The 21,525-nt window shown below is 49.7% G+C and overlaps 1 protein-coding gene across 6 annotated transcripts in view; it reads left to right on the forward strand.

Moving 5' to 3' along the window:
* Positions 1 to 21,525, forward strand: part of CCP110 (centriolar coiled-coil protein 110) — a 1,154,773-nt gene that overhangs the window by 598,291 nt on the left and 534,957 nt on the right. For all 6 annotated transcript variants that reach the window (XM_069647149.1, XM_069647148.1, XM_069647151.1 and 3 more), the window contains one exon: positions 664 to 791. In XM_069647149.1, coding sequence (XP_069503250.1) covers positions 664 to 791 — 128 coding nt within the window. The remainder of the gene's footprint in view (positions 1 to 663; positions 792 to 21,525) is intronic.

The following is a 21,525-nucleotide window of genomic DNA, read 5'->3' on the forward strand; positions in this document are numbered from 1 at the left end:
TTATGTCTGTCTACAGAATGTGTGCGAAGTGCAGGTACTTTTTGCTAGTAGTTTAATAAACCTCTAATTATTAGATGCTTAAAATTATTGGAAGCTTCATCTAAAGCAGGCTGTCATGTTGGTGAGGTTGTTCTAAGCAGCATGTACTTTAATGTGTTGATCTCCATTGGATTCATGGCAATGTGATGTTGGGCTTGATGCAAGATTTAGGACAACTACCTATGTGATAATTCTGGTACACTTAATTTCTTAAATGTACAACTCCCATTGAGGTTGCCCAACATTGGATGCATGTTGGAGCATATGTGGTAGGATTTTGGCCACCCCGATGAAAGGACACCATGCCATGGTCGAGTTGTTTTCTGGTTCTCACACTGCCCGTGGACACACTGCATAGTTTTGAATGTGGCAAATTTGATACAAATAGCAGTTGCTATGAACGTATATTTGTCATACTTTAGTGACAGTGGGGATGGAAGGTTCAGAAATATGGACCTTATGATTGCATCCAGGGAGTATTGGAAGTCTTTTGCTTCAGAGTATTAAAAACATTCTCCAAATTACAACTTTGCATGCATTTAACCATGCTTCTCTGTGGGGAAAATGTGGGGAACAAAACTGTTTCATCTAAACCAGTGTTCATTCCTGACTTTTGTCTTATAGACGAGGATATTCTGAAAAGGAAACTGCTGGCATTTGAAGAAATGCGTAAGCGGCTTGAGGAACAGCATGCACAACAACTTTCACTTCTCATTGCTGAACAGGAGAGAGAGCAGGAATCCTTACAAAAGGTGAGCTTTGCAGTCTGCCAAAGCAATCCCTTACCCTTCTAGCAGAGTCTGGGTCTCCGCCTTGGGTGATGCAAGATTTGGTGTTTTAATGTGGTGGATGTATTCTAACGTTGCTTCTTTATAAGCCCAGTATTAGAATTTGAATTTATCATAGAATATGCTATACAGCAGGCAACAATGTCCAAGTCCGTTTTGGTAGTTGATGGTGAACGACCCCCAAAAATATTGCCAGAAATATTGTTGTGGCATTGATAGTCACTTGTGAAATATCAGTAGTCAAACATGTTACTCGCAGCATCAAAGTCCTTACTACATTCTAGTGTTTGTTTCATTTGATACTGTTTTTAAATTCCTAGTCTAATATGGGTCCAGAGTGTGATTGTGGCATTTCCCAAAATGTGGTTTTGTAATGTTTTTGCTATGTGTAGATTATTGCAATGTTGTCCTGCTGACAAAACTATTGTTTACAGGCAATATATTCACAGGGATATTTTTATGTTGCAATTGTGGCACTTTGTAGATAAATGCTGCAACTGTGTGGACCATATACTGAAACTCTTGTTTGTTAATGCAATTGTTCACCCAGAAACTAAAATTGTTTAATCTCCCCAAATAGTACACTCCTCTTCCTAGCACACCACTTTCCTATCCGATTTCTGAGTTCCCAGGATCGTATAGATGTATATCCATGCTGTTTTTTTTTTAAACTTGATTTTATTGGCTTTTATAAAGAGAAAGACAATTTCAATATAACAATGAACATGAATAACCCACTTTGGGAAAAATAGTTAAGTCTAGCCAAGCATGGCTTTCCACATCTTCGGAAGTCTATGTTCTTCCCTATCTTTTTGCGGGAGCCCTAACAGCTGCAGTGGGTCCAGCCCTATCCCAGTCACATCTTCCATCCAGCTCAACATCTCTTTCCAATACACTTGTACCTTGGGGCATCACCACCACATGTGGGCCAGGGTCCCCCGGTTTTTCTGCACCCCGTAGGGCACAGCGGAGATGCTCCCGGAAACATCCTGGATAATTTCACTGGATCTCTGTGCCATCCCATTAACAGCTTAAAGTTGTGTCATATTGTGGTGGTGAACAACCCTCCCAGGAAGACCATTTTATATACATGTGCCCACTCCTCCTCGGTAATCTCTGCACCAACTAACTCCACCCAATATCTCTGGAAGATTTGGCTTCCCTCTAAACAGGTCTCGTTCATTGCCTTATTAAGTTTGGGCAGTATTCCTTTCTTTGTCACTGATTGGTCTAGGACTTTTCCCACTGTTGTTAGTTCCCTAGCCGCCCCGCCCCCCCACTTTGGGTCTGTTAAGATACCCTTAATACGGATATATTTAAATATGGAAATTGCGTCCCCTCCCAGCATATCACACACCTTAACCCATTAATGGAAGCTCCCATTCTCAGAGTTCTGCCACTCTCTCAAGCCCTGCATCTGACCATCTCTGCGAATGCATGACGCCCTTGCACTCAAGATCAAACGGCAGACCCTATAATGATATAGAAGAGGGCCACGATGTATAGCCCTGTGTATCCCTAGAATCCCGCCAGACTGACCAGTAGACTCTTAATGTGGGGTGGGACCGAATGCGTTCAGTGCTGGTCTGGCCGGGGACTAAAAGTAGTCCCTGACCTTCAGAGGGTGCGCTACGAGATCTTCCAGGTAGGTCCAATAGGTCCTCAGATCTTCCCTCATATTCTGCAGCATTCCCCTGGTTTGTGCTGCCTTGTAATACAGGTGGATATCCGGAACCCAAATCCCCTGTTATCCCTTGGAAGGGTGAGGGTCGCTTATGGGTCTTGTTTCCACTTATGAATCTTCGAAGCTCTCCAGTAACTTCCGAGAAAAACTTGTCCGGGAGCTGGCTTAGGATGGATGTAAACGGATATAACAGTCTGGGGAGGACGTTCATTTTTATGGAGGTCATCCTTCCATACCAGGTTAGTATCAAAGGGAGCCACCGCTTCAGGTCAGCTGTGAGTTATACACAAAAGGGATTATAGTTTGCTGCCACCATCTCGCCTAAGTTCCTTGTCACCCATATGCCCAAGTATTGAATGCTACTCTGTTTAACTGACATGCCATGGTGCTCTTTTCCGTACCTAGGCGGTGGCTCTGTGTCAGTAACTGTATGATGGCGGACTTTCCCACATTGATTTTGAGTCCCGAGTGGCAGCCATACTCCACTATCTGGGCCATTAGCGCTGGGAGGGAAACCTGTACATTCATTAGGTAAGCCAGTATATCGTCAGCGAACGGGGACATTTTACACTCAAGTTCACCCCCCACGATACCCGTGATCCGTTCATTTACTCTAATTGCATTTGTCAACGGCTCCATGGTGAGGACGTACAGGAGCAGGGATAGGGGAAATCCCTGCCTGGTCCCTCTCGAGCGTTCAAAGGCCTCCGTGAGGCCCCCATTTATCCAAACCTTCGCCCTGGGCCTGTCATATAATGCTGCCACCCATTTTAGAAAGTTTGCCCCAACCCTATTCTCCCCAGCACCCTTGTCATGAAAGGCCACTCAACCCTATCAAAGGCCTTTTCCGAGTCCAGTGTCACTAGACAGGCATCCAACCCTCCCACTTTGCGCTCCGTGAATAAGGTTGATTGTTTTCCTTATTTTCTGATCCTTGCCGTCCCCTAATGAATCCCACTTGTTCCCTGTGCATTAGGAGTGGTATCCCTCTCTTCTGTCTCGTTCCCAGAACTTTCGCTAGTGCCTTCACATCACCATTAAGGAGGGGAAATAGGCCTATAGTAGGAGCATCTAGTGGGGTCCTTTCCCTCCTTTGGGATCGTGACAATAATTGCTGCCATCATTGTGGGGGAGGGGTTCATCCTCCAAGCACGCATTAAATACCCTCACTAAACGGAGGCCTAATGGGGATTTAAATAATGTATAGAATTTTTATCGTAAACTCATCCTCCCCGGGACGGTCCCCGATTTCATTCCCGCTATGGCTCGTGTGACTTCCTCCATGGTTATGGGACCCTCTAAAGTTTCCGCTACCTCTTTGGGGAGCCCCGAAATGGGTAGCCTTTTCAGGAATTTGGCAATTTGGGATTCTTCCCCTGCCCACTCCAATGAGTAGAGGGTTCTATAGTATTCTACAAATGCACTCCCTATACCCTGAATGTCATGTAGCCACCTATTATCCTCTGTCCTAATAGCCCTGGTGGTCCTCGTCTTTTTTTCCTCCCTCAATCTCCATGCCAGGATCTTATCCGCTCGGTCCCCCTTCTCATGATATTTCTGTTTCAGGAACAGTTTTTTTTCCCCTATCCTGCGTCAATAAGGCTTTCAATAGTGTCTTGTACCGCCGTAGTTCCATCATTCTGGCGGGCGAGATCTATTGCCCGCGTGTACCTCCCGATTGTAGCTCTTCAATTGTCTTGCAGAGCTTAACCTCCTTCTACTCCCTTTCTCTCTTTTTCTCAGAGCTTATTCCCATCAGGACCCCTCGTATGATTGCCTTGAAGCTGTCGCACACCGACTGGATCCCCACCGCCCCTGTATCATTAAAGAGGAAGTACTCTTTGATTCCCCTGAGCAGTTCCTGTTGTACTGCTTTATCCTTTAGCAGGAAGTCATTACATTTTCAATTCCCCCGGGGACCCTTCAGTCCCCCCATATAAACATGAATTGTGACCATCTCGTGGTCCGATCACGGAATCTATATTACTCAGGATTGTAGGACCTGATTTTTTAGAGTCACGTCCACTAAGATCAAATCGATACTGTACAAAGAATCATGGACCGTGGAGTAGAAGGTGAATGGCATATCTGGTATCGGATGGAGGGAGTCACATAGACCCAGCACCTCATTGATCTCTTTAAACCGCTCTGACTCAATCGGGATAACCCTCCTCATTTGCCCCCCCCCATCCTCTTGTGATCCCTCAATGGGTCCAATACCATATTGAAATCCCCCCCACCACCAGTCGACCTTCAGCAAATTGAATTAATGTGTCCCTAACCTTCTCCCAGAATTCACATTGCTGTACATTCGGTGCATATATCGACCCTGTAGTGAGCTTGACACCTTGTAGTTGGCCCTTTGCGAACACATTCCTCCCATTGGGGTCGGTCAGTACTGCTTCTATCATAGAACACATCCGGGTGGAGACCAGGACCGCAACCCGTGTCTCTTTTTTATGTCAGACGCCATGCTCACCCCACCTCCCGGGAGCGCAATCTGGGTTTCACCCCCCTTCTTCCAATGTGTTTCCTGTAAGCACATCTAGTCGAGATTGGACCTCTTGAACTCACGTTGCACCATATATCTTTTGGAAGGTGAGTTGAGGCCCCGGACAATTAGGGAGCCAATCCACATCTCACCTTGGGCAGATCTTTTTTTACCCAAAAGAACACTTTACCTCCCCCAAGATTATTCCAATTCCTGGATCCTCTAAACGGATCCCTGCACCACACCATTGATTTAACGTATTCACACTCTGAACGTGGATCCCCCTTGCCCCTTACACACCCTTCCACCCCCACCCCTCGGCATTCAACCCCACTCAGCCATTTCCCCTCACGAGATTGAATCACCAGTGGTCCTCCCCCCTGGTGGATCGGCTCCAAGGAACACACTAATTCAAGCCCTCCTCTATTCCCCTAACAGCACCCTACAATTCACCCATAAATTCCCCCCTCTTCTCAATCATTGAAACTCAATGCTACCAGCTTCGACAAATCTCACGGCTCAGGAAGGGCCCGCCTGGGGTGATCCAAGCTTCCTGAATTTTCTGGAGCGTGGGACTTCGCATCTATTGGGACCCTTAATGCGCCACAGTCTGTCTTCCTGTCCCTTGTCATTGTCAGCCCTTCTTTGCCCTTCTCCTCCACGACTCTCCTTATGTCTTCCTCAGTCACCAGTTTGTAGGTGTATCCCTCGGCCACAAAGGATATAGAGAAGGGGAACCCCCCTCATGCCCTTCTCGTTAAGCCACTTTGTGAGGGGGGCACACATTTGCCTCTTCGCCAGTGTTAGTGCCGAAAGATCCTGATAGATTGGCACCATCGCATTCCCCAGGGACACAGAGCTCAGTCCCCTTGCCTTCTCAAGTATTTTTTGTCTATCAGGATAGTTATGGAAGCATGCAAGCACCGAGCCCTGGCCACTCATGGTTTCTCCTGCTCTATGGACCCTCTCAAGTTTGGATTTGTCCATATTCTCATCACTGAAAAGCATCTTTATCATCTTGTGGATGGTTCTCTAGCGGTACGCTTCCGTTTCTCCTTCCTTCTCCGGGATTCCAAAGAATCGCAGATTGTTTCTCCTCTTCCGATTTTCGAAGTCGTCCATCTTTAAAGCTACCTCGCCTTCCCTTCTCTCCAATGCCATCTCCAATGTTTGAGGGAGGTCTGATTGTGTTCCACCGCCTGAAGTCTCTCGTCCATACTGTCAATTCTTTTTTTTTTTTTTAATTTGTTTATTAATTTTCACAAGTCCAGTAAAACAAAATAGAGTCAACAACCTAGACCCCCCCAGCCCCACTCCCCCTTTACCCGGAAGTAGCACCTTGATAAGAACAACCCAAACTCAAATTAGCCAGCCTGGCCTAACAGCTGTAGATGTCTAACAGTTTTAGTCTTTGGGGGCACCATTGCACCCTGAGATCTCCTTTCAGGTAGTCCAAAGTCTCGCCCCAATCTGCTGCAAAGTTCTCCAACCTCCCCTCAACTGCATAAGAGGCCCACTCTAAGGAAACAATGTCCCACATCTTCCTGAGCCATTCGCTCTCAGTGGGGATCCTCTGGCTCTTCCAGCACTGTGCAATCAATCCCATCGCTGCCAAGAGAGAAACAATGTGTGCCTTGGGGGTTCTCGCTCCCCCTCCCGCCCCCCTCCACCCCACCCATTCCCAACAGTGTCTTACTGGGGCTCCAAGGCTCCCCCGACTCTTGAGTCTGCGCCAGGGCTTCTGCAATTGCACACCAAAAGGGTCTGATAAGTGGACAGTCCCACCAAATATGCACCGCCGAGCCCATCTCCCCACAGCCCCTCCAGCAATCACTTGAGTTAGTGGGGAACATCGCGTGAAGTTTGGCTGGAGTTTAGTGCCAATCAAAAATGTACTTATACCAGGCTTCCTGCAATCGGGGAGATCTAATCACTTTAGGGACCAACCTCCATAACCTCTCCCAATCTCTTCTCTCCATCCCCACTCCCCTCTGCTTCTCCCAAACCTCCATATACGGCCATCTGACCGCCGGGCCCTCGCCCTCCAGAAGTTTATACAGATCTGATATCAAACCCCTGGTACCATCATTTGTCGATAGGAAACGTTCAAAGTATGTGAGCTCCCTCGTGGCCCCTCTCCTCGTCTCAGTCGACATTACCCAGTGACGTAGCTGAAAGTACCTGTGCCTCTCCCCCTCCTCTACTCCAAATGCCTGCTTGCATTCTCCGAATGTTTTAATCTTGCCATTGCTAAACATGTCCCTCAGTGTCTTACAGCCGCCCACATCCCACGCACGGAAAGCCCCCCTCTCCAATCCCAGCGTGAAGTCTCCATTATCAAAAACTGGGGTGAAGGGGGACAAAAAGGACGAGACCCCCCGACTCTCCACCACCCTGTCCCAAGCGGCCACCACCCCCTTTGTTATGTCGCTTCTATATATGTGCGACGGCCGCAATCTCCGCGGAAGCCATAAAACTTCACCCAGGTGGTGCTGTGCAATTGCCCTATCCATTTGTACCCAGTGCTTCACATAGGTGTCCCCGAACCATTCCCTAATTACCCGGAGAAGTGCGGCGTCGTGATAGCGCCTGAAATCTGGCAGTCCCAGACCCCCTCGATCCCTGGACGCCTTAAGGAGGCGCCAGGACAGAGGTGGCTTCTTCCCCTCCCATATGAAGTCCCTAACCACCTGGTCGAGTTCCTTGAAAAAACGCTACGGGATCGCCAAGGGGATTGCTTGAAAGAAGTATAGAATGCGGGGCAAAATCACCATCTTAACTGCTTCCCTCCTTCCCAACCAGGAGATCCTAAGGGCACTCCAACGCCTTAAATCTCTCTTGATGTCCTTAAGCAAAGGGTGTAGTTCGCGCTGTACCACCCGCCTAGTGAGGGGGTAATCCACACACCCAAATACCGGATCCCACCTGGGCTCCACCGAAACGGGGAGATCTCCCCGAGTGCCTGTGCCTCCCTCTCTCCCAGAGATAGATTCATCAGTTTGGATTTTAGCAGATTGATGCGCAGACCTGATGCCTCGCCGAATTCGGTCAGCAGTGCCTCACACGCCTTAATAGAATCTGCGGCCGTGTCAACATAAGCAGCATATCATCAGCAAAGGCTGCCACTTTATGTTGGACCTCCCCGAACGGTACACCCCATATACTGTTGGAACCTCTTATGGCCAATAAAAGGGGTTCTAGGTAAATCGCATATAGCAAGGGGGATAGGGGACAGCCCTGTTTTTTACCTCTCCTAAGCCCAATTGGGTTGGAGGTTTCGCCATTGACCAGGATCCGTGACCTGGGGTTCCTGTAATTCGCCTCGACCATGCTAATGAAACCTGGCCCTAGCCCCATCCGCTCCATTACCCGGAATAGGAACGACCACTCCACTCGATCGAACGCTTTTTCCGCGTCCAACGCTAAAAGAATCGCCGGAGTGGCCGTCTTCCGTGCCTTCTCAACAATGTGGGCCACCCTTCTAATATTATCAGCTGTCTGTCTCCCTACCACAAAGCCCGACTGGTCCTGGTGAATCAACATAGGCAGGTACCTCTCCAGCCTCTTCGCTAGAATTTTGGTGTAGATTTTTGCCTCGGTGTTTATGAGGGTAATGGGGCGATACGATGTACACTCCTCAGGGTCTTTACCCGCCTTGTGTATAAGCGTTATCTTCGCCTCCTCCATCGATGGGGTGATACACCCCCTGGCTCTGAAGGAGTTAAACAGTTGCGTCAGTTGCGGAACGAGGAGGTGAGAGAAGTGCTTATAGAAGGCTGCTGGGTAGCCATCCGGGCCAGGGGTCTTGCCTCGAGGGAGGGCTAATACAGTCGCCCTCACTTCATCCTCTGAGATAGCTCGACTTAATTCTTCCCCCTCTTCAGCAGAAAGCCGCGGGAGCGCGAGTCCCTCCAAGAACCTCCTCTGAATGTCCCCCGACGGATTCTGCGAGGAGTATAGATCCTCGTAAAATTCCGCTAGCCTCCCTTATCTCCTCCGTCTTGGTGAGTCTCGCCCCATCTCTACTTCTCAAAGCCCCGATTACATTTCGTTCCCTCTCACCCCTCAGTAAGCGCGCCAGTAGGGAGTCGGCCTTATTAGCCTTTGCATAATACTTCTGCCTAACCCTGAGCATGGCTGCCTCCGCCTTTTTATTCCTGAGGATCCCCAATTGGCCCTCGACCGCCCTATATTCCTTATACAATTTTTTAGAAGACGGATTTTCCCCCACTCGCCCCCTAGCGACCTCCACCTCTTTTTCCAACTGTTCCTCTAGCCGCCGCATCTGCCTATGTCTCTCCGCCTGCAGGGCGATTATATCTCCCCTCAACGTGGCCTTGAAAGCATCCCATCACACCTCCAGGCTCGTGTCTAGATCACTGTTCTGTTCAAAATATTCTCGGATCCTCCTCTCTATCTCCTCACTCGTCACCTGGTCTCTGAGTAGCGCCTCCAGAAATTTCCACTTCCACAGCCCCGGCCTCCTATGCCCCAACCGTAGCCGCATTTGGACTACCATGTGATCCGCTATCCCCACAGGGCCCACCTCTATGGAGCCTACCCCCCCGATCAAGCTCGCGGACACCCAAATAGTCGATTCTCGACTGGAACCTGTGAACATCAGAGAGGAACGTAAACCCCTCCTCCTTACCCCTTAACACTCTCCACACATCCCGCAAACCCGCTTCCTCCCACCTTTCCTTCAATGCAGGCGATGCAACCGCACCCCCCCCTTCTCTCAGCTGCGAACGATCCCTCCTACCGTCCCACGCCAGATTCAAGTCCCCCATCAAAACGATCTGTCCCCTAGCGAAGTCTTGTAGGGTTCCCGCCACCCCACGCAGAAACTGGTCTTGCCCCACATTTGGGCTGTACACCGACACAATTGTAAAGTGCGACCCCATGTACTCTCCCTGAACCATGATGTACCTCCCATTCTTATCCCGAATAATGTCTGCAACCCGAAAATCAAACGCCCTACCAAATGCCAGCGCCACTCCGCCTTTCTTGGAGGGGCCTGATGCGAAGAGAATTAGCGGGAACCCCCTCAACCTCAGCCTATGTTGATCCTTTCGCAGCAATTGTGTCTCTTGCAGAGCCAGAACATCTGGTTTGTGAGAACCTATGAATTGCTCCAATTTGGACCGTTTAAGCGGGGAGTTCAATCCCCGTACGTTATGCGTCATCCACTTGAACCCCACACCGGTACCAGATTGCTCCTCGAGGGACCCCTTTTCTCCACTCCACTAGGTCCTCCCTCTTAACTCCCCACCCCACCAGCCAGACGTGGGATGGGCCCTTGCCCTTCCTTTTCCCTGGCCTCTCGCCTGTCAAGCCCCGGTCTGACTCCTTACCCGTTGGTGCTACAACCCCCTCCCAGGTCCAACCCCCCCCACCCCATAACCACTCCATAACCCCAACTTAGAGTGGATACAACACCCCCCCCCCAACTTAACAAACTCCTCCCGACCGCAGTTTTCATCTTATTTCCCCCCGGGCCACCTAGCCCTTATTGACCCCAACATGTTGCTCTCCCTGACTCCGAGTTCCCATGTCAACTTTCAAGGTCCACCACCCCTTGTTCACCTAGAGTACCTATTATACTTGAGCCCTCCCGCCAATACCCCCCTCCAGGGAGGACCCTCCGCCCCATCCTGCATGCCGCCATTCTCCCTCCGTCCCCTCCTTCTTTTATCTGCCACTGTGGACCACTCCCAGGGCCTCTCCCGCTGCCCACTCCCCGCACCTCTCCCGCTGCCCACTCCCCGCACCTCTCCCTTCCCTGCTCCCAGAACCCTCCTCCAGATCCAGTCCCAACACGTCTGCTCCCTCCTGAACTGGTGTTATGCGCTTCAAAGAACCTTCCCAATCAAAGACCAGACCAAAAGGAAATGTCCACCTATACCGTATCCCCCGTTCAAGTAGGGCCTTCAACACTGGCGCCATCTTCCTTCTTTTTATCAGAGTCGCATTAGCCAGGTCCTGAAAAAGAGCTATCTTCTGGCCTCTAAACAGAATCGGTTCCTTTTTCCTCGCAGCGAGGAGCACCGCCTCCTTCTAAGCGTATCGGGAGAAGGCGGCAAGCACATCCCGCGGCCTTGAGGTAGGCCCCTTAGTGGGTCGCCCAACTCTATGGACCCGGTCCAGTTCGATATCCCCCGGGGACACCTCCCCAAGGATGTCCGCAAACAAACCCTGCAGTTCCTGTTTCAGGTCTCTGTCCAAGACGGATTCCGGCAGCTGCCTCACCCTTATGTTAATCCTCCGGGATCTGTTTTCCACATCCTTCATCTGTAACTCCAGGTTCCGGGTCGCTATGTCCAGGCGCTCCAACGCCTCACTATTCGCTGTAGTTTCTTTCTCGACTTCCTGCAAACCCCTCTCCAGGAGATCCGTCCTGTCCTCTAGCTGCTTCATTTCCCGCTTGATCTCCCCCATCGCTTCATTCAGGTCAGTGCGCATTAACTGAAACTGATCTTGAAAGGTTTTGGCCAAGCTGGCATGGAGCGCCTGCATTTCCCCCATGAGATCGTGGCCAGGCAGCTGGGGTCGCCCCTGCGCGCTGTCTTTCGCAATGTTCCTCTCCAGACCCCCGTTGCCATCTCCAGTATTATCCCCCATGTCCTGCAGGAGCCACAGCGATTGGAGTGTGCTCTGAGAGTCCCTTGGGGGCTGCTGCGCCCTTCCCCCCTTTCCCTTAGAGCGAGTGGCCATCAACAAGAAGACTCTGATTCGGCTGCGAGTGGATTAGCCCCAGGTTGCCAAGGGGGTGTATGGCGGAGTGTCCCCAAGTTAGAAGGATAGGGGGGTGGTCAACAACGGTGAAAAGCCCAGCGTGGTGTCTTGATGCCAAATCCAGGCCCCCCGACTCCCTCTGAGCCTTCAGGCCGCCCCCAGCCTGTTCACCTATACACTGCACCACAGCCCAAGGTGGGGGGGGCGGCCAGCAACCCAGTTCTCTCTGTGAAGCCCCACTAGATCCAGGCCCCTGTCGGGCCTGTCCCCTTCGGGCTGCGCAGTGTCCTAGGTGGGCAGCTAACACCACGCAGTACCTGCACACCTCCTCTTTGCGCCGCACTCACCGTGGCTCAGAGCTCCGCCGCCTCTCGCCCCTAAGATATGGCCCGTGTCTCCTCCAGGGCCTCGCCAGTCCCGAGAGATCTCTCCTCCCCGGAGGTATGGCCCAGAGCCCAGACGGCCGCTCCCACCAGGGCCCCCGTGACCTCCGGGGCCCCTTCTCCAGCGTTGGGCTTCTCCGCCCAAAGGCCTCCAACTCGGCCTCCGGCTGTCTCCTGGGGGGCACCTCCCCTCCGTGTCCGTGGCCGCACCACGGCGCTTCTCGCGGGCGGCCCAACCCCGCGCCCCGCCAGCACCGGGGCTCCGCTCCCGCCGCCTGCTGTCAGCCCCGACTCCAAGGGGGGGAAGCCCGGCTCCTCCTTCCTCCCCCAGGCGCGAGCCACAGGGGACGACCTCTCCGCTCGCACGCAGCAGGGCCAGACCCAGCGGCCGCGCTCCTCCTCCTCTTCGCCGCCGAGGGGCCCGCCTGCTTCCTCTCAACACCGCTGGGGCACCCCTCCCCTCGATCGCTTGCCTCGGGGGCTCCCGGGGCGACGCTACTCCTTTTCTTCGGGCTCCCCAGGCCCACCGGCGGGGGCCGCACAGATCGTCGCCCCGATTCACCGGCTAGCGGGGTGCTGCGGGGTGGTGAACCGCCTCACTTCCTCTCGCCGGCAGGGAGAGCTCGGCCGACGCAGCTACTCCGCACCCGCCGCCATCTTGGAATCCGATCATATATTGTCAATTCTAATATTTATCCGGTCTACTTTATCGCCGATGTCCGCCCCAATTCCTCTAATTTCTTTCAGAAGGGAGCCAATGTCCCTCTTGGTGGACATGGCGTCGCTCTCTGCCTCCGACATGGAGGGACGAGATTGTGCACTGCTCCGCTCTGGTTGTTGATATTCGAAGTGCCCAAGTTTCACTCTCCAATCCATGGGTTGGGTGGGGCACTGCTTTGTTTGGTTCGGCCGTGTCTCAGCCCCAGTTCTCCCACTGTTTGTTTCACACGTCAAGGTCCTATTCACCCACTTCTGGGGGCGCACGTTCCGTTTCTGGTTCACTTTGCTATTTTTGCTTCCACAGTATGGTACACTTAGGTGCTTGTAGTGGGTGTGGGGGAGCCTGGCTCCCGGACCACCTCCATCTGTCCCCTCTGTCCATCTGGGCAGTTCTTGTCTGTCTCCACAAACCCCTTCTGAATGTGGGGCACCACGTTGTTTGTCCCCTCCCAAGGCAGACACACACCTTAGGTGAGACTCCTGGGGGTCCTCACCTTAGCCGGGTTCACATGGCGCTGTTAGTTTACCTCTGGGCAGGTGGAGGGGGTGCCTCCCCTTCATAATGTCCTTACTTTCTTTCCTTCACCGTGCCGCTGGTACCCTCATTCGGCGGGGGCCATGAGGAATGACCCCCACAAGGTGGGAACACACCCCAAAAGGACCTGGGGGGGCCCACACCTTCTCTGGTTCTCCCCGAGTGAGCCGGGGTCGCAGGATCCCTCCAAGTCTTTAGCTGACTCCTTCAGGTACTCACTTCGCCACTCTCCCTTCTCCCTCCAGGGTCACCACAATCTCTCCTATTGCAGGGGTGGTTGGCACCCCCAGGGCCACTCCCCCCATACTCTGGCAGGAGCTGATTGCAGGAGTCCCATGTACGTGTTGCGTTTCGGACCTCCCCCAAGATCTACTGGTAGGGGTGTCCCCCTGGGCTATGAATTGTCTCCTTATACTTGGCAGGGTGCAGTGCTAGGCTTGATGGGGCTGTTCACGGGGGAGGCGTGGGGGGTGCTCCTGTCTCCTTATGCCCTTGGCGCACTCTTTCGCCTCTTTTCTGAGGCACCCCTAGCCCAAGACCAGTCTCTTTCTCCACCTTAGCGACCCCTGCACCAGTTATTGCGGGCTCCCGCCTGTTATCAGGCTGTGTCCTCCTCCTGTTAGCCCCCTCCAATGGGTCCATGCACAGGCTCCAGAATCACCCCGTTAGGAGAGCGCTCCACTTGATAAATTTGTTAACTAGGCGCCTCGTGCCTGCTCCACATGGCTCACTTTAATATTGATGCGAGGCCCGTTCGGGGGTGCCAGTCTGGGTCCTCCTTCCTCGCCGACACTACCAGATATGGCCAGTGGGACCTCTGCAGTCCTCCCGCACTCTCCCCCAGAGCGGCGGGCAGGCTACTGTGCCAGCCGCCAGCTCAGTCTTCACTCTCCCCTCTTCCGGGTGGACCGGCTTCTCCTCTCATGCCGGTCGCCCTGCTGTCGGCTGGGGGGGGGGGTCACTTCCCCGGCTGCACACTCGGGAATTATCTCAGGAGGGGAGGGGAGGGGAGTGCTTACCTCCCCTGCTCTCCCGGTCTCCTTCTTCCCGGCACTGCTCACACAGCAAATGCCTTGGAAGATTGTCTCTCCCTGCTGAAATGCTCCGGATGTCGGCAATGATGCCAGAGTCAGTATCTTCCTTTAACATAGACTGATTTTGCTCGTTGTTTCACCCAGGGGTGTACCCAGGGTTCATCCTCTGCACAGCAAGTCTTGTGGGCCATGGACGGGGCAACCGGCGGGGGCTCGATCGACTTTGCCATTCGTCCAAGTGAGAGAGTCAAGCCAAGCTGACTAAATCAGCTCGCCCCCTGGTGGCCACCCCATGCTGTGAGTTTTGTAAAAATTTAGACTGTTTTGTTCATTGGCTAATATACAAATAAAAACATTTCAGGAACGTGGCAGAGCTTTGTTCATTTACTTGGCGATAAAATAAGATCTTTACATAAATCCCGTATTTTACTTGATATGAATACAGGCCAGGAGGGTTTTAATAAGATGTTTTAAATAAGGTTTACTAAAGACTTTCCAGTCAGAGCTTGTGAAGACTTAACTGGGTTGTAGATGCAGGGTTTCCACTATGTTAGTCCTGACTCTTTATGAAAGCTATGACTGAACAGTCTTGCTTCACTCTTATGAGAGGGGAGAGGTGGCACTGAGGTACAGATACTCCTGCATCCACACACAAGTTAAGTCTATCCAGTTAATGTACTGAAAAATATATACCATTTTAATACATTCAAGGATCAAATATCCACAGTGCTGGTAAATATGAAGAAATATACACAAGTACTATAAAAAAGTAAAAGTAACAACACATTTAAAATTAGTAGCTCACAGTTTTAAAAGGCATTAGGTTAAGTGTTAGGACTAAACAGTCCTTCAAAAAATGTAATTGAAACGCTGTCCTGAAGAAAAATACTCCTATATAAGCAAGCAGTTGGTACATTTTGACCTAGAAGTAACATTATAAGATACTTAATGTTAATTTAAGATAGTTCAAAACACTTTAGTCTGTAGGCAGCCTGTGGTTATTGTGAAAAGGGATGGATTAAAGGCAATTTCAAAGGAGCTGTATAGGAGGCAACCTTGGTTTGGTGAGGATTGTGGACCCCACATTGGAGTTCCAGGCTGACGTTCAACAAGAGGCACAGAGAAGGAGAGTTTGTTGCAGTGGTTGTCATGGTACAGGATACTGTAGGGTCAGAAATGTGCCGTGGACAACCTTTGGATGAATTCTCAAATTGTGACATTTTATTAAATTATAAGTTTTATCAAACACCTCACTATCCCTACTCTGACAAGGATTTTCCGTTCTATCAAACTAAAGTAAAACAGTAACACAGGATATCAGGCCCTCACACTTAAACATCAAAAACAAAAAGAAATATATGGCAATTCACAAAAACATCAACAATGATATTCACAGTCTTCCTTGGTAAGCTGGATGACTCCCCTTTTCCAGGTTCCAAGGTAAATTACTTTCCAATGTTCAACAACAAGAAATGAGAAAATCCGAACAAAGTCTTAATTCTGCTCTTGGTTCCTTCAATGTGTCAAAAGAAAGTTCTATTAACCAAAGTTCAAATAGAAGAAAAGTGTCTCTTCCTGATTGAATAATTACTTTCCACTTCATCAAATAGCATCAGTGTTATTCCCGACCAAGATACTTTTCCACAACTTATACAAATCAAAAAATAAACACAGTTCTTTGTTATACTCAAAATAGATGCAACTTCCGGTAAGGTAAATAAAACAGCTCCTATCTTTGTCAGGATGACTTCACAGCACTTCTACTTCCACCTGAACCACTCTTTTTCTCAGGTTAACTTCTTCAAGATTTCACTATGCAGGTCTACTCGTGTGTTCCACATTCAACAGTGCCTCTGAAGTTTAATCCACCGACAACCAATATATTACCACAGCTTCAACAGTCTGCTTCTTTGTGACTTTGAACAACTTTTTATGCAAGTCTAGATTCACTTTAGTGCACTTCAAAATCGTCAAGCAAGCAACACACTCTTCTTCTGAACATTCACTTTCCCAAAGGGAAGTCTCTCTTCCACTCTGCTCTGTCTACCACAATGACAACCAGAAAGAGCCCTTACAATGTAATTTTTTCTTTCTCCTATAGGCCTTGGCAGTGAAAGTTTTATCCACTTTAAAGAGAACAATCCCAAGCAGCCAGCTTTACTTTCCCCAATCTTGCCTTTGCCTCTGTGCATCATGCCAAACAGAGTAGTTTGCTTAAGATACTTAATGTATTTGTATTTTATTTTATTTATAAAGCGCCTTACGCCAAAGCGCTGTAATGTCAGTCTCTTTTGGCTTTAGGCCATGCTTGCACACTTGCGCCCTACTCTGGCTTTGGGATTGTTTCACTCCTGGCTAAAGCAACACTTGTTTCACTCTTGGCTTGGGCAATGCTTGCTCTGCTTTGTAACGTTAATGTTCAGTGACTTAACTTTATTGTTAAATTAGTTTTAAACTGTTATAATTGATTCAGAGATGACCCTTAATCTCTTAATCATTTTTGGTCACACGCGACTATTCCTTCATATATTCTCGGCAAGTTTAATATTCAATTACATGGTTTCACTGTGTTTTTCTCTTACACAAGTGAAAGGAATACTGCTTGCTTGCACGCAAGTGCTTCTATTTGGATACAGTTGCCTGCCATTGTTCACACAAGGGATCAGAATGCTTGATAAGTCACGACTTCTGCATTCCTCCTTCCACGTGCTGCTTGGCTTATACGACTTCTGGATTCTTTTTGAACCCACACCCTTCCTCGTTGAAGGTATTTTCGGCCCGACCATGTAATTAAGGAGCTCCTCTCGCTCCTGAGACCCTCAGCTTCACAATACCTTCTGGCCACGGTCTCCTGCATGCTTCCTGCTGCGCAAACTCTGCAATTAGGTTCACATGGGGAAAAAGCAGTCCTCTGTCACGCCTTCTGCTGCGCAACCTCTGCACTTCAGAGTTTGGGAAAATGGGACTCTCTCAGGACAGGCAGTTGAAATCTGCTTGATCAAAGTGCAGTCGTCCCTTTGGTTCTCCGAATTCTGCCTGGATTGCCAACACTGTGCTTTCTGCCTTCTACCACAACTGCTGCACCTACTCCAGCCACAGCTCCATCTTCCTCTACAACTAATGACCTGCACCTGAGGGGGCCTTTTTAAGCCTCCCTGCTTTCCTCGGGTGTGGGTCAGTAAGCTTAACAGGCTGACCTGCACTGCAACATTGCTCTTCAGCCCTCTTCCTCGTCCCAGTACTCATGGGATTGCGGGAATTGCAGTCCCAACCAACAAAATTAGGTAGTCTTGCCAACTTCTTATTTCTAAATGCATAGTTATTTTTCTTGCTTGCATTTTTTAAAGAGGAAGAATAATTAAAGTTTACTTGAAAAGAGGTAGGCAGTTGGTTTATACAAATATTTTTAGGTTTATTTTCCCTGTCCCTTTGGAGTAAGGGGAATTTTTTGACTTTAGAAGCCTCAAAAGATCTTTGTTTTCTGGAGGAATGTAAAAATGTTGCTCTGTTTTTACCCACAGTCGCAGGATTAGTAGGTGGTTCCAATACATCATAACCAAAATAAGCCATTACGTGTCTTGGCGCCCTTAAAAGGTTCTTTCCTTTCAAAGATAAATACTGTGTCTCATCCCACTGGATCTCCTCACTTCCCTAGGCGTCCTCTCCTCCCATGTGATCCTCCTGCAGTACACCACCCCCAAGGTTCAGGCAACTTCTACCTTTCCCTGGCCACCTGGATTCATCACAGTAGCTTGGAGAAGAACTGCAGGCAAAGCCCCAAGACTCTGCAGTATAGGACAAGCAATGATTTGGAGGTAAGAGTACCCCATGGATGTGACCCAGGATACTGGAAAAAGTTAAAGCCCCACGGGTCGCAGAAGCAGAGGTCCAATATAACATTGTTTTCTAAGTTTGGTTGCAGTGCTGGTTTTTGCTGCAAGGATGCCAATCAGACCCCCTGGAGATGCTGAAGAAAACTGCTTGCAACATTACTAGGCCCATTGAGATGGCCCATAAAGTGCATGCACAGCAGTGAGGAAGCACAATGGTGACCCTTGAATTCAGTTCAGAGGTGGGACGGTGCAGACAAAGGGCTTCTGGACCAGATGTGGTACTGTCCTATGGTTAGGGGGAGCTGCAGAGGCGCAAGCCAGGATGAACTGCAAATGAGCCAAGTAGGTTTGGTTAGCAGCACACTGTTTTCAGCAGCTGTAAGTTCAAAGCTCCAGGTCCAGTACCCCTTCAGGGTTGCATACAGAGTAGCAAAGACAGAGGTTTCAGCTGTCGCTGCCAGAGGCAAGACTAGGAAGCCGGATTCCAGTGCCGGTAGAGGCAGTCTTTTTTTTTCTGACCTGTGGATCAGGATTAATCGATACAGCTAGTCTCAAGGATCTTCAGACTACCTGTATTGATTAATCCAGATCCACAGGCTATCAAGCATTATCCAGTATAACCTAGTTAATAATAATAATAATAATTTGGCAGTTCCTTCACGCAAATAGGCTACTTCTTTGGCTGCTCTGTCGGCCATATCATTACCTTATGAAATAAAATCAGGCCGCCTGTGTGGGCTGCACATTTTATTATTGCTACCTCTACTGTAATGGGGTAACGCCTCAATTATCCATGCCAGTTATTCTGCATGCTGAACGGGGGACCCATTGCTCCTTTTGAACCCCCTCCTTTCCCATCGAGCCAACCCTGAGTGCACCGTAAAGGTGATTTATGCAAAGTCTCAAAATAATCTTGGCCACATGCTCTTCTGACATGTTTATTGCTGTTATTAAAGCCACTAACTCTGCCGCCTGTGCCGTATAATGAGCTAGCAATCGCACTTGGGACCAAATGCGGTATTCTCCTTCATGATGGCACACCACTGCGGCAGCAGTATGCCTGCCGTGCTCGAATCTATCGAGCGCAGTTGTGAACATATTCTCCCAGCGTAGCTGGCTGTTCTATGTATGGCTCTGGGCCATACCTCCTGGCTGTTCTATGAACGTTCCTGGCTTCACATCACGGCATCTAACAACCTCAATTGCCAGGTTCTTCAAGATCACCTGAATGCTCCACGTACAAAATCATGGGGCACTCCATCGGTATGGTGGCTACCTTCTCTGTGGCAAACGCTGCAGCTGCAAGTGCTTGTTTGCAGGGAACGTGACCCTGCATTATTAGGTCTAGCAAGCCGCTCTAGTAAGCAAGGGGCTTGTGCCCTTGTGCTTTTTTCTGAGTTAGAACAGCCAGCATCACCGTGCCATTAGAATGTGAAAACAAATAGAACTTCTCCTTATAGTTTTAGCTTACCAACACTGGGGCATGTGCCAGTGCCTATTTGAGTTCAGCAACACTCTTGTACATCTTTGAGGTCCATTTAATGGCGTTCAACCTTTTGTGCTTTAAGTGCCTGAAGGATGGACTTTGTGAATGTTGAATACCTACGACCTGCAGTAATTGAAAAATCCAAAGAACTGCTGCATCTCCTTAACCGTACGGGGCAGTGGTGTTGTGTATTGCTTCCACACTCTGGTGTTATCTTTCGCCCCTCTGCAGATATTATGTGCCCCAGGTACACCACCTGTGTCTGAAATTACTGTAGCTTTTCCTTGGCCCACATTGGGAGTATGCCAGTTATGGCCAAATGCTGGGACTAATGCTGGTACTGCCGGCCCCAGCATTGTTTCCAGAACGGCTCACTTCGAGTCTGCCGGTAGGGGCATTGAACTGCCAGCAGGCCTGACCTGCCGGGAGTTCAGGCCCCTACTGGCAGAAAATTGCCCCCATCACTGGTGCTGGTACTAGCGGTGCTGGTGATGGGGGCAAACCAATTCCGTGTAGTCCTATAGTACTCCATTGAATGGTAATTTACCACTGTTGCCGGCACCTGTAATATCCGGGTAACACCGGGATATCTGGTACCGGTAACAGTAAGGCGATTTTGCTGGTAACCCGCTGGGTTACCGGTGAACTCATAATGAGGGCCCTTGTCTACCTTGTACCCTTTCTCTGCTAGCAGGGGTCAAAAGATTTTGGTCTTTCCTGCACTTTTCCTCTGTCACACTACACACTAGGTCATCCACGTACTGTATCACCGTACTATATTGGGTACTTGCAAATTGCTTAGATCCATCTGAATCACCCTGTTGAACACACTGGGGGATTCACAATACCTTTATGGTTGCCTTGTGTGTTCAAATCGGACACTGCAATACTTGGAACGCTGTGAGATATCTGGAGTCTGATTGCAATGAAAAAGAAAGCATTCTTCAAATCAATCACTATCGAATATTTTGCATTTGTTGGAATATTACACTATTGTAGCTGGCTTTGGCACAAGTGGGAACTCGCCCTCTACCACATAGTTCAGCAGGCGGAGATCCTGTATAAATCTCCAAGCCCTTCCTCTTGCTTTTTTGATCAAATATATGGCTGTGTTTCATGGGGATGTTGATGTCTGTATGTACCCTCCTGCCATACCGCTAATAGCGTGTCATGGATACCCACTTTCCTGCAAGGCAGATGAGGGTATTGTTTCACCCGTGGTAGCAACACTCCCTCTTTTAATTTTATGCGGACCGCCCCAGCTCCTTTGATCACTCCCACATCATTGGGCTCTTTGGTCCATAACATTTCTGGCACCTTCTTTAAGTCTTATCAAGTGTAGGTGGCCCGCTTCTTCACTACCAGGGTCATTTGTGTAACTAGCCTTTCTACCGCCCGTTTTGTACATGAGATATGGAGCTGAAACAGCATTTCTCCCTCCTCCTCCTCGCCATCTGTAAAGAGCTGCTCGTCAGTCAATGTCTACGTGGGGTCAATACAGAGGATTGTTGCCATTCAATGCCGTCCTCATCTGTCCCACATAAAATCGCCATATCTTTTCTTGTCTAACAGCAACAGTGTCTGCGTGCCTGGGGCAATTCCCTTGTGCACTGAGGGCCTAAACAAACTCTGTGGCCAGTTGGAATGTCTTCCCTTTCATCCATGGTACCCAACCCAGTAGTATGTGTACCCCATATTGGAACACCTCAGAGTGCATGGGTTGCCCTCGTAACGTGCTGTGTGCACAGTAGGCCTGTATAATGGGGCTGCCACCCTTTCTGGATACATGTCGGGTGT

The sequence above is a fragment of the Ambystoma mexicanum genome, chromosome 2q (genome assembly GCF_040938575.1).
Source record: "Ambystoma mexicanum isolate Mex_15411 chromosome 2q, UKY_AmexF1_1, whole genome shotgun sequence".
Classification (NCBI taxonomy): domain Eukaryota; kingdom Metazoa; phylum Chordata; class Amphibia; order Caudata; family Ambystomatidae; genus Ambystoma; species Ambystoma mexicanum.